General features: G+C 26.7%; 1 protein-coding gene across 3 annotated transcripts in view; it reads right to left on the bottom strand.

The window, feature by feature from the left end:
* LOC136090444 (uncharacterized) overlaps window positions 1-14881 on the bottom strand; it is a 36534-nt gene that overhangs the window by 9231 nt on the left and 12422 nt on the right. For all 3 annotated transcript variants that reach the window (XM_065817104.1, XM_065817103.1, XM_065817105.1), the window contains exons 4-5: window positions 11869-11996; window positions 7712-7749 (exon numbers count right to left, since the gene is read on the bottom strand). In XM_065817104.1, the coding sequence (XP_065673176.1) occupies window positions 7712-7749; window positions 11869-11996 (166 nt within the window). The remainder of the gene's footprint in view (window positions 1-7711; window positions 7750-11868; window positions 11997-14881) is intronic.

The raw sequence follows: 14881 nt of genomic DNA, 5'->3' as shown, positions 1-14881 counted from the left end.
TTTTAACAACTATCAAGAGATAATCACAACAAAAAATTACGATCTAGGTAAAGTAATTATTTTTTGAATACCTCTATTGTAGGTATAAATATCAAAGATTTAGACAACCTCTAATATATACTTTAAACCTTACCTTTTGCTTCCCCGTTTGCTATAGGTTTGTTACGTTCCTAAAGAACATTTTTTCGGCAATTATCTTAAATTAAATCTCTCCAGAATTAATCAGTGTAGTAGTATATTTATTGGATTTATAAACTGGTAGCTATATTTCTACAAATATAGATTTGCTCAATATGCTTTCGGTAACAGTAGATCCTGTCATTAACTCATTCAGAGAATTATCAAGTAAGAAAACTAGTAAATTACCGTTAGATGTTTTGACTTGTCCCATCTGTAATACCACGACAGCTGGTTGGAAATACAACTCTGTGTGGCGATGAAAATTATTTACGGTCTGAGTCTTCGGATTGTGAAAATAACAACGATTCAACCGATGATAGTTTTTAAGAAAATATTTTTTTTAATTTACGTTATCAGAATTATAGTTAACGTATTTTTTTTTTTTTTTTTGATTGCTGAAATAAAGTATTTATTTTTATTACGTAAAAATAATCTAAAAAATGCGAAACTAATCAATAACACATCAAAATCCTATAAGATAAACTAAACGTCCTATTAGATAAACTAAAGCACTATGGTATAATAAATAAAACTTTTAATTGGATTAAAAGTTATCTTACGAATAGAAAACAATATGTATGTAATGTAGGCCCGTAGCAACCGGGTGGGCAGCAGGTGTATTTGCTCCCCCTAATAATTTTTTAAATAAATAATTTTGAAGAAATTGACTGAAAAAATGTCAAAAAAAAAAGGTCCTTAAAACTATTTTAGGGTAGTACTGCCCTTCCCCCATCCCCCCCCCCCTCCCCACTCATATAATTTTTGTTCCTTCGACCATGTAATATACAATCTGGAGTATTAAATGTTTTATGTAGAGTTCCCCAAGGATCTATCCTTGGTCCACTCTTGTTTTTAATTTATATAAAATGATTTTTGCGATGCGTCTTTAAAACTGAATTCAGTCATGTTTGCTGATGATGCAAATCTATTTCTTACTAACAATGATATTAAGAAATTATATACAGACCTGAATACTGAACTAAATAAAGTAAATAATTGATTTAGGGCTAACAAACTCTTGCTTGACTCAAAACATATTAACAAAAAAAACTACATATTATTGCATAAAAAAAAACGAGAAGAAAACCTTTCTCTTAAGTTGTCTGACCATATATTAAATGATAAATTAGTTAAAAAACGAGCCAGTATAAGGTTCTTAGGAATTTTTGTTGATGAGAATTTATCTTTGCTTCCTCCAATAAGATATATTCAATCTAAAATCACTAATATAATTGAAATGAATCGAGTTCGTTCGTATATCAATAAACAAAGTCTCAAATTAAGATATTTTGGATTAATTCATTGTTTCATTAGTTTTGCAAGTATATCATGGGCAAATACTCAACCGTCAATACTTAAAAAACTTATTGCTTACAAAAACATGAGTGCAGAATCATTTACTCTAAAAGTAAGCGTGAACACGCTAAACCTATAACGAATGATATGAAAATAATGAATATTTTTGAAATAAATATCTATCAGCATTCGATTTCTATGTATCGATTCATCAATAATCTCTCTCCTGAAAACCTTAACAACAAGTTTGAAACAAATAGAAATGAAAACTATTATCTAAGAGTAAATATAAGTAACACATATAAACTGCCTCAAAACTTTAATAATTATACTGAATGTAAAATTGCATATTGAGGTCCAAATGTATGGAATAACTATAAAAAAGGATTTAAATGTATGGCAAAGTTATTAAGTTCATTTAAGTTTTAAATCAAAAAAAATTTATAAAGTTTGAGACTCATTTGTGCTTGAGTAACTCTGAAGTTACTAGATTCTATTTTTCAGTTTTTTATCATTATTTGATTTCAGATCAGCGCAGCATAAAACTGCCCATTAGGGTTATTAATATAATATCTATATTCTATTGAAAGTATATATAAGGCTCTATGAAAAAATTGCAATGACGTATTTTCATTTTCATCTTCTTTGAGCCCCTGTCTGTATAATTCTTTATTTTATAAAGATAATTGTAATAAGAAAAGTTTATATTTTATTAATTACAATCATAGGAGTCAAATTGCAGAACAAAATATTTTTGTCCACTTAGCTTGTAAGCGATACACTGTGTGACGTTAAGAAATATTATCATTGAATAGTTTATATTTAAAAGTGGAATGTTATCGTTTACTTTTAATTTGATCAACTTTAAACTACAATTATTATTATTATTTAAATTTATTTAACGCCCATTGTAAGAATATTTACAAGATAAAAAAAAGTTCTTTCCAGTAAATTTCACTTAACAGTTCTTTCTTCAAGAAATTGTTTAAAAATGTCTCTTTGCTCATCTGCATTCGAGCACTCTATTGAAAATTTTAAAGTTTTTAAATTATTTTAAAAAACGTTTGTTTAAATTTAATTTAACGCTGTGTCTTAGCGCATTCATGTATATATATAAATAATAAAAATTAATGTAACTTTCGATATTTAACAATAATAACAAATTAAGCAGCTGTGGTGCAGTGGTAGCGCACTTGCCTCAGAAATGTAAGATCCGTGGTTCAAACCCCATTTTCAGAATTGCGAAATAACTTGCTTAATTCTAAAAATGGGTATGGACCATAGATATATAAATTACTGTATGTATGTATATATATATATATATATATATATATATATATATATATATATATATATATATATATATATATATATATATATATATACATATATATATATATATATATATAAATATTTGCATATTATATATACATTTACTAATATAGTAAAAATTATTATTTAAAAAATATTTTCTGTTCATCAAGCAAAAGGTTTAAAACTTCAGAATCTAAGTTAATAGCACCAATAGATTTAGTTATTTTGAAGATGAATGATGATACTATTAGATTACTACGTAACACCAGATAATGATTTTGGTTTTCTATTGCATTTTTTCTTGAAATTTTACATGTATGGTTTAGTCTTGCATTTTGAATGTATTTATTTTGTGCTTCCTGTGCCTCTTCTAAATATATACCTATTGGAGGGTTCAAAGCAATCAGAAATTTAATAACTATGCTCTAATAACTTGCGTACTGTAGGTGGTATTATGTATCAGTTATATTTTTCAATTATTATTTCAGAAGTTGCTAAACAATATTTTTTGAAGGCCCCCAAACCAAGGTGGTATCCACTGCACACAGCTTTCATTATATTTCTCAATCTAACAATTGTTTTAACATCAAGTCCTGTAATGTCTGCAAAAGTATCTGCATTGTCAAATGCTCTTCTGGCTGTGTTACCTGTGTTTGAGGAACCATAGCCATGCTTTGGCATATCGACAACAAGGCTGAGCTCGCTTCTAAACCGCTTCTGAATTTCATTTCTTTGCTTAATAACAGAAAGCTTATGTTCTTTTGATCTTGCCTGATATTTTTTAATTTTCATTTTATATCCTAAGTTTAGCACATACTCAAAAAGTCTAATCCAACAATGTAAAATAGATAGTCCCATAGTAAGAGATTTTTCATTTGGAGTAAATATTCTGATTTTTACTAGATTGTTCATCTCACTCGGTTTTGCAAAACAAACATTGTGATGAATTCGAAAACATGATAGCATTTACCGCCATCCAACATAGTCAAGTCATAAAAATTTTAATTTTTATGGAACAGTGCTTTTTATTACTAAGAAGATCTAGATCTAAAGTATAGTCTTGCAGATTTTTGATTTGTTTTCTAAGATTTATTTCTTCTGCTGCAATGAGTTCATTTGTTTCCTTTAGGTATTGTAGTTCAAGAGATCTATAAAAATGAGGGCTGGATGGTTTTGGATTATTCCAGATGTTTGAGCCCCGAATATTTAATTTCAAAGGAACTATTGCAGTTTGAAATACTGAATGTTCATTCTGCACTCCAGTAGTAAGATCAGCATCATCAAACCTTTGATTATAAATACTTTGTGAAGATGCACCATCCATGCCACATTTCAAATTGAATACTCCATGTGTGACTGTTTCATCTAAGTTTTGAAGCTGCTCAGAATTTAGTTTCAAAATTCGAAGCAAGGTATGGTTAACTATGTTCTGCAAACTACACTTTGCAGACGTTTCTGTAATATGCAAACCCTCTGGATAACAATCTGCTTTTAATTTTAGGATTGCTTTTAATGGGGGATAAATGTCAGCATTTTGATTCAGAGATGAGTTTCGAATAATCTGGTATCGTAAATCACTCAAATCACATTGAATTTTAAGTGAAAAAGCTTGATCTGCAGACATCATAGTTGACTGATAATTATTAAATTGGTAAGTTTGGCCTTTAGAACTTTAGAAAACATTTTAATATTTTCTCCCAAACCAGATTTTCCAAGTCTTGATTTTGCACGTACAGCAGCAGCTTCTGCTAATTCTTCAGTTGTATGAGTTTTAGCCAAACTAAAATAAAAATAAATAACATCATTAATTGATAAACTATTTCCATTATGATGATATAAAAATATAATACTATGGAAAACTGCCTAAACCACACAAGTGTGGAGCTGTGGACGTAAATTTTTAACAACAAAAGACTGTGTTTGATAACCTCTTTACATTATTATAATGGAAAATAGACTTCTAAAACAGGATTGAGTATTTTTATTGTGGCATCATCACTAGGAAAATTACTATCCAAGGTTTAAGAGCTCCTCTTACATCTTATTTTATATTACAGGGTTGCCACTATAATTTTAAAAGTTTTTCTCGTAGTTTTCCCTGAGTTTAGCTTTTTATATTACCTACGTTTTCCCTGAGTTTTCCATATGATTTTAAGGCATTAAGATGGCATTAAGACAAGGAAAACCTGGAAAACCCTGTGTATATACATATATATATATATATATATATATATATATATATATATATATATATATATATATATATATATATATATATAAATATAAAAATAACTTAAATAGATTCTAAATGTACTAAATACAATGAAACAATGCAAATATTTTTTATCAATTCTAAAATTGAACATAAAAATAATTTTTTAGTAAGAAAATTTATCAATAAGTTTCTTCTTTGCATTTAATAGTTCTAAAACTGAACCTAACTCCATTGATTCTTTTTCTGTTTCGTCATATTTTCTTTTTAAAGCTGTTGCTTTTTTAAGCATTGTTAAATCATTATTTTTGTCAGCATCTTCAACAGATTGAATAAAATCTTTGTTTAATATATAACATGCTGTTACAAGTAAATTCTTTTTTTTTTAAATCTTCAATTTCTTCTAATAAGATTGCTCTTTGGTAGTTTGATTTACACTCTTTCCTTGAACTAATTTTCTCTGCTAAACTCATTCATCTTATAGAAAATTTCTAATAATATACATTATGAATTTTAACTTGTTTAAACTATTGTAAATAGTTTGATAAATAACTATTTTACAAAAATGGGAAAAAAAATTTCCTTGAGTATTCCCTGATTTAAAAAAAAAAAAAAGGGATGATCCCTGGGATTCATGCTATTTCCAGGTTGAGTGGCAACCTTGTATTAGAGTTTTCCTGCTCGACCACAATCAGTGGCTTTTAAAAACAAAAATAAAAATTTTAAACTAGAAACTACCTTGAAACTTTCCTCATTTTTGTTCTTATGCAATTCTCTATCCATTCTTTTTCTGGTCGTCCAGTTTTTAAATTTGAATCAAGTTTAGTATCCTGAAACAACTCAACCTCTAACCAGGGCACTTCTTATTTATTTAACCTTTTAAAGTTACGAATATGCTTTGCATATTTAAATCTAAATTTATAAATAAAAAGTCTAATTTTTTCTGAGAGTTCTACATCAGACAGTTCTTCATTGGTTAGCAATTTATTTTTTGCAAGCCGTTCTTCTAAAATGGCTTGCAAATTCGCATGATTGATACCAACTTCTTGAATTATGTTTATAAGTTCTAAACTCTTCATATTTAATCAACAATAAGGAAAAAACACCAATATAATCTTCTAGATGCACTTTGAATTAATCTTGTAATTAATTGCAAAATATATAAACTATTTGAACTTAACTAAAATGTTGTTCAAAATAATTCTGGGTGACTCAATGATTAATCTGAATCAGATATATTAAAAAAGTGTCTGAATATAATTTTACAATTGGTAAGTTTAAATCAGATTATAACAGGTCTGAAATAATTGTAACGTGTCGAAAGATTCGTAACATTCTCTATATCCGTAGAATAAATGGATAATAAGTAAAACAATAGATTTTCGGTTAGATTATTTTCTCTTCAAATTTCTAAAAATTACACATGTATATAAGCTCGGGGAGTAAGTTGACAAACGGAACAGGATGGCAAACTAACCTTATAATATATTAAATAATAAAAACAAGAGTCATGCGGTAGGTAGACTATATTATTAAGTTTACTACCTTTATAAAAGCTTTCTTTTATCTATTTTTTGTTTTATCAAAGTAAAAACTTTTTTTGACTAAAAAAAAAAACTCTACATTATTTGACTTAATTTACTTCATCTACTTCATCATTAGCTTGAGAAGTGAAGGCAAACAAGAATTTATAATTTTCTTTGTTAAATATAGAAGTATTTTTAAATATAGAAGCCATACAAGTTAAAATGCCATACAATTTATAAAGCCATAAAATTTACTAATAATAATTTATTAATTGATTGTTCTAAATTGTTTTGTATATTGTGTAAGTAAAATTACCTGGGTAAACATATCAGCCAGGAATGCTTCATTTCAACACTTTCGTAACTTAAGGTGGCAAAACTTGATATTTCAGACCAATGGGTTTGGATTAGAAGCTTTTAATGAACCGAAAGTGATTTAAAATGCTTAACAAGCTTAACATTGCTGCTTAACAAGCAAACATTGATGAGACCAACAAATTTTGTATTTAGATGTCACTTAAACTGTATGTTATTCAGTTAGGTTAGTAAGCGAACGCTTTCACAAACTTCGCCTACGCATTAAATGAATAGCATATAATTTATGACTACATTATGTGTTACTTTCAGTTTGGTGAAACCTACGCGCCATTGTGTACTAAGAACACTGGTGGCCGATGCCAAAATATGTTTAAAATGATTTTGAGGCGGAACTTTCGCCTCACACCAGAAGAAATTAAAAAGAAATAACTCACCTAACTTATCAGCGCGACACTCTTATGCTAATTAGGGTTTTACTTTATGGCATTCCATATATGTTGATTACTTATTAGGGTTTTACTTTATAACATTCCATATATGTTGATTACTTATTAGGGTTTTACTTTATAACATTCCATATATGTTGATTACTTATTAGGGTTTTACTTTATGACATTCCATATATGTTGATTACTTATTATTATACTACGATTAAATGTAATAAAAAAAGAAACTAAAGAATTTTGTTTTCTTTAAATTTTATAGTTTTTTTCTTCCAAAGTTATCTGGTAAACTTTGACTTCTTGCGTTAATTTTTATTTCTCAAACATAGCAAACATTAAACTTATATTTATTCTATAAAATTATGCATAAGTTATTTTTTTTAACTTGATAACTAAAGATTATTAAAACACAAAATAAATACCTTTATTTTTTCTCAAAAACTTATCTGCTATCTGTATCCTAAAAACACATTTTAAAAACAATTAATACTCATGTTGAGCAACCCAGTTGCAATAAATGTGAACTTATTTTAAAGAAAAACACGATAATTTTTAATCTTGACATGTTTCGTAGTTAACATACTACATTTTCAAAGGATAAAATTACAATTTAAAACTTTGAATATAAGTATAAAATCAAAATTTGAAGACATTACAAAGAAATTTTAACAGACAAATAGAATTGATACAAACTAATAAAAATTATAACACAAATTTTAATACCGTAAATAGCAAAAAAATAAAAATAAAATTATAAGTAAATTAAAAAAAAAAAAAAAACTAAAAAAAAAACTAGATACAGTAATTTATATTATAATGAACAGTTTGTTTATTTAAAGATAGGTTTTCTCATATAATATGGAGTGCTTCTTTAATTTTCAATTTGTTTTTGTTAGAAACAGTATCCAAAATTTTAACTTAGTTACTTAGATTTTTACAATTAACAGATGAAATTAAATGCTTATAAACATGAGACTGTTTGTCACTTGTAAGATGCTCATGAGTCCTTGTTGTTAAGTGTCTGGAGGTTTCTCTAATATAACTGACATTACATCCAGCACAAGAAAATTTGTAAACAACATTGGATTTGAGTAGCTTAGGAAGTGGATCTTTTATACACAAACTGTTTTGTAATTTGTTGGTAGTAAAAATTAAATTAATTATAACATCTTTACAATATTTTTTAATGATTTTACTAACTTTAGATTTAGTAAAATTTGAGTAAAAATCTATAAATGGAAGCTTATAATATCTTATATTATGGTTATCAATACTATTTATCAGAGATGGATTTAACTTTTTATCAACAATTAATTTAATTTCAGTGTCAACTATTTTAGGTTGATATTATTTATTTTTTAAAACATTAGATAGATTTTTTATGTCCTTATCAAATCCTAGCCATGTGCTGTTGATTTTAAACGTTCTATCAATTAAACAACGTATAAGACTAATTTTATAACAATAGGGAACAAAACTGGAAATTTTTTTGTAAAAGACCAGTTTATGTTTTTGCAGCCGTGGCATAGTGGTGAATGCTGTCTCAGAACCAAAAGATCCGAGGTTCGATGTCGGCTCTGGCCAGAGAATTAACATTGATAAAAAAAGGAGGTGTGAACTTCCAAGTTAAATGCTCATCCGCGGTGCTATGTGATAAACAGTGGTGGGTTGCCAGAAGAAACATATATGGCTCCTGCTTTTGTGTTTTTTTAACTTATGCTCCTTTTTTAATTTAAACTCCGACTCCCAAATATTTTTCTCCGGCTCCGGTTCAGGCGACGTTAATTATCTTTAAAAAAATTTCGTATACATACTTCATGTAATTAAAAAAATTACTTTTAAAATGTTTAATGAGCTGCTAGTTCCTAGATACCACAGACATAGAACGGATGGAAGACTTTTCAAGAAACCTACTATGTAATTGATAAATTGAATTGAGTATATATAAGTAAATAAGGACTTCTTGGAGGACCTTTATAACCACAATACACACATATGTGTATATATATATATATATATATATATATATATATATATATATATATATATTGTATATGTGTATTGTATATATATATATATATATATTGTATATGTGTATTGTATATATATATATATATATATATATATATATTGTATATGTGTATTGTATATATATATATATATATATATATATATATATATATATATATATATATATATATATATATATATATATATATATATATATAAATATATAAATATATATTGTACGTATATATATACATATATTGTATGTATATATATATATATAAATTTTTTTAATTATATCTTTAAAATGTATTCTACAAAAAAGAGTACTCAATGTTCTTAAAGGAACGGAGCAATAATAAATTAGTAGGAAATCACCTAACAAAAGTTTTTTTCATTTAACACTGTTTTTCATCAATAAAGACTCATCAGAAATGAATGATCAAATTAATAAAACTTCAATTTATACCAAAAATTAAATTACAGGAAGTCGCAAATGTCTTAACTACTGTAAATTTTCACACATTTGTGGAATTTGCTGATACTACTATAAAAAGAATTATTTAGAAAAGATTACTTATACTTTTAAAAAAAAATCTTTTTCAAGAGGGGGATTTAATGTAACTATTATTTGAGCTCATTTATTTTTTGAGTTTTTTAGGAGAAACTTATTTTCGTGTCTACATTTAAAAATGAATTCAGATTTTTTGTTTAATAAGCATTCTTGGTTTACATGAGTAATTATTTCAAATTTTTCTTGTAGGTATAGTATGCATTCTTTGGAAATATTGTTATATGCAGGCGCTGTTTTAAGGATGGACCAATTCAGTATAAAGTAAAGTAAATACATGGAATATAAATAATAGTTACATTAAATCCCCCATTTGAAATATATTTTTTTAAAAAGCATAAGTAATCATTTCTAAAGAATTCTTTTTGTAATAGTGTCAGCAAATTCCACAAATGTGTGAAAACTTACAGTAGTTAAGAAATTTTCGACTTTCTGTAATTTAATTTTTGGTATAAATTGAAGTTTTATTAATTTGATCATTCATTTCTGATGAGTCTTTATTGATGAAGCACAGTGCTAAATAAAAAAAACTTTTGTTAAGTCATTTTCTACTAATTTATATATATATATATATATATATATATATATATATATATATATATATATATATATATATATATATATATATATATATATATATATCATTAGAGTAATGACTTTTTAACATTTTGTAAAATAATAATTCTGTGTCATAAATTGATGAACTTTTGCTCAAAAGTAATGAAAATAGATTTTATTCTGAGAATAATCTTCAAAAAATGTTGCCCACAACGCGAAATTTTTTAAATAGTATATAAGTAGTATTTGCAGGCAGTAGCATCATTATTTTCTGAAGCCTAGAATTTTCTTGAACCTCATGGAATTTATCATTTTATCATGGAATATTCAGATATTTATTATCTATATTAGGCCTATAGAAGTTTTATAGAACTCTATAGAATTTCTATAAAATCTTTATTAATTCCTATAGAAACTTTTATAGAACTTTTTTTTCTCTTTTTTTTTCTATAGAAAAAGAATTTTTATAGCAATTTCTGTAGAAATTAACAAACATTCTATAGAAATTCTATTTAAATTCTATCGAGTTTCTATAAGCCATATGTTTCAAAAGTTTAGAGAAATTCTATAGAATTTTTTTCCTAATACGTTTACCATCATCCATCTTTAGAACTTTTTTTTACTAATACGTTTACCATCAAGGTGCAGTGACCATGGTCACTGCACCTTGGTGGTAAGCTTATAAATCACCAAGAATATCAAATCTTAGTGTTGAAGAATAAACAAAGAGAAGTTAAGTCACAAGCACTAGATCTACCAAACAGAAAAGTAGATACTGTTGTTAAATGTTAAAGTAGATACTGTTGTTTACTGTTGTTAAAAAACAGCTATTTTCGATGAATACAATTTATGAAAGAGCATAAAGATGATTGTAATAGAATCTATGAATGTTAACATTGGAAAAAAGAATGGAATTGTTAGCCATTTATAAAGACGTTTTACTGAAAAGACACTGGAAGAACCACTATTTATTGGCTGTCAACATCATGTTTTTGACTGAGTCTTTTGCGTGTAATGATGAAGAACTTGAAGGAAATAACATGTCGCCCAATATGGAATATCCGTTTACCCCGGAACTTGTAAAGAATTACGAACAGCTCAGGCAGAGTTTCAAAAATGGTAAAAAAGTAATTACTGAGACAGCAGGATGGCGTAATGATATGAAGTTTAACTCAGGTGTTGCGCTTTTTTTAAGAATCTGAAGTATTTTCTAAAATTTCAGAAAATAAAGTTAAATAACTCCATACGCACCTATAGTAAATTTATCTTTACGCATACATGGTAAATTTGAATTTTCGGTTTTTTGGTGACTTTTTTTAACAAGGAAATCGAAATGGTTTTTCCTTTTTGTACAAATATTCATCAATTTATAACCCAGGAAAGATGGAGTTACAAAATAGTCCTTAAATTTAATCTTCTTTCTTCAAACATAATTTGATTTACCTTTTGATTTGCTTCAATTTTCTTCTTTGAGTTATAATAAAAATTACAACAAATAATATAAAAACGAAAACAGCAGTTCCTGCTCCTATATAGATCAACAGTCTGTGATTTGTTTTTTCTTTATTTACCTGGAAATTAATACATTGATCATTATTTACTTACTGTTTTACTATTTACTTATAAATGTACAAAAATAAATATAATACTCTGTATTTTGTTCTGTTTATTTTTCTTTATAAATTAATTTGAATATATTAGAATAATAAGAATTATAATAAACAAAATATAAACCTTTTTATTGTTAGAGATTTCTTTATTAAATAATAGTTAATAATAATTGGTAGTTTCAATAACCAATATTTACCTTTTTTTTTTCTTCACATGACTTTTTTAAGTCAGAGAGAAAAAGTTGAAACAACTTTGGGGTAACGTTGGAACAAAGTAAGAGTAACGAGGTTTCAACAAAGTTGGAATAACTTTAGAAAAAAGTCTCAAAGTTATAAGATTTCTTAGTGTAATCGTGTTTTTTGTAGCAACGTGTTTTTTGCAGCAGAGTGTTTTTTGCGATATTTACGGTAAACTTTTTATTCTATTTTATTTTTTCTCCTGATATCTTAAACCTCCTAGATAACAAGAATGTTTGAGTTTAGGGGGAATTCTGCTGCACTAACTTTTGCTGATTAGTAAAAACAATTTAAGTTATCAAAAGTTTTGATCTTTAAGGTAAGAACAATACATCATAAATTTAAAAATGTTCTAATATCACTCTGTCTCAGTTTTAAAGAAACATTTTAATATCGACTAAATTTGAGATTGCGTTAAGCTTTTGTTGAATACCTTCATCTCTAAGACTTTAGCCATATAGTCATACGACACTTATAATGCCTCCCGAATATCACTAATTTTTTGGCAAACTGGATCAGTCACAACATTATCATTATCTTCTTTCTCGTCTATAACTACAATGCTAATTAAGTTTTCATCTGTATAAATAACAACTCCATTTATTGTATCTTTAGTGTTAAAGTTATCACGTTTTATATATGCTTTAGTGTTAAAGTTATCACGTTTTATATATGAGTTGTCTTCATCCAAATGGGTTTCTGCTAATCTTCTGAAATTCTTGCCTTTCTAAACAATCATTCGAGGAGGTTTTCACTATTTGCAATGCAAGATCAAACATTTTCGTTACATCAAAAATTGAAAAAGCAGGAAAATCTTTTCTTTTATCAATACAACCAGTTTTTGCTATGCAAAAACAACCAGTTTTTGCTATGCAAAAGATTTGTAATAAACTTTCAAAAAGCGCGTAACTTCTTTATCCATTGGTTGAAGAATTCGGTGGTAAAAAATCAGTTCAAGAGATTTTAGATTATCAATCGTCAAATGTGCTGGACAGTTATAAACGATATTATAAACGATACTTTCTTTTTTTCTTTTGTAAACTTTGTATCCATTTCTCGTAACCGCTCTTTGAACAGTAAGTTATTCATCCTTTTTTTATTTTGATTTTTGTATCTGCAAAGTAAGCGATTAACTCTTTTGAAGTAGTGAGTTGATTTTGATTTACCTATTACAAGCATTAAAATTTTATCACCCGGTGGATTTGCTGCGGCCATCCCAGTTAGACGAATTACTGTGCCTTTACCTGTTTTACTGTGCCTTCCCTTATACAACTCAGCCGGCATAAATAACGTATATAATACGTAATATATACGTATTTTAATATACTACAATACGTATTTAAACTGTATCGCGTTGATCTTAAATGCAAACTTTTAATACGTATTATTAATACAAATTCAAGACGGATTTTAAATACGCGTACGATGCGTTTTTTCAACATGTTTCAAATTCGTTTTTAATTACATTTGCAATCACAATCACATATTTTATTTCTCAATGTTTTTTTAAGATTTCAAAAACTGCTTTGACAATTTCTATATTATTACAAATTATTATAATTATTATAATAAATTCAAATTTAAAGTTATGATGTTTTTAATAAGAAACTCAGGCTAACCTACATCGTATATGTTATTTTAACAACACAGGAGTTTTACTTTATTAAAAACAACTTGATATATCATGTCATTATTTAATTTATAATATTTTACTGTACAATATTTTTAATTAGATGTCTAATCGTTTTAGCTGTCTAAGGGCATTCTTTAGCTTATTTCCTAATGTCGAAATGATTTTTTTTGTTGTAGCGTTTTTGAATTGCCTGGTTATTACCTCTGAACAATCTAAGGCTTAAGCCTCAGATCAAAAGTTAAATGACTATTATTCTTTTTAGCAAATTCTCTGACTTTTGTTTTTAGAACCGATGCTGATACTGCTACGTTCCTACTCCATACTTAAAGGCCATTCAAAAGCGAGATAATCTTAATTTGCAAATGTTCCTTTTTTATTTATTATACGTTTTGATTTGATTATTTGTGTCTTCATAGATTCAAAATATATTTGTAATATTTATTATAGAAACTTCTCTTTATGTTAGGTTAACTCTATCCTTATAGTTCTTTTTGTATAATATAATATCTCTAGGGGTTATATATATATATACATATATATATATACATATATATATATATATATATATATATATATATATATATATATATATATATATATATATATATATCCTTTTTACTCGAGTAATATAAAAAGAATGAAAAAAGAAATGTGACGTAATCACCATGCTAATACCAAATGTCAAAATCAATTGTCTAAAAGTTTAACTTTTTGAAAGAAAAGTAACAATTATTACCAAGGTTTAATTTTTATTTTTATTTTAAAGTTCGAGTTATCTATTTATTATTTTTCGTGTAATAGGAAAAAGATAAAATTGTTCGACTTAACGAATGTTTGAGTTATGTATTAATGAGGGTTAAGAGGGAACTCAAACATCTTCAAGTAACTGGAAATTAGCAGCCATGTGTAGTTAGAGTTCTTGTTTCAGAATTGAAGGTCTGTGATTCGAAGCCGGCTCTGGCCATATATGCAATAT

The sequence above is a fragment of the Hydra vulgaris genome, chromosome 14, assembly GCF_038396675.1.
Source record: "Hydra vulgaris chromosome 14, alternate assembly HydraT2T_AEP".
NCBI lineage: Eukaryota > Metazoa > Cnidaria > Hydrozoa > Anthoathecata > Hydridae > Hydra > Hydra vulgaris.
The sequence above is the reverse complement of the archived record's forward strand: the minus strand, read 5'-3'. Positions and strand labels throughout refer to the sequence as shown.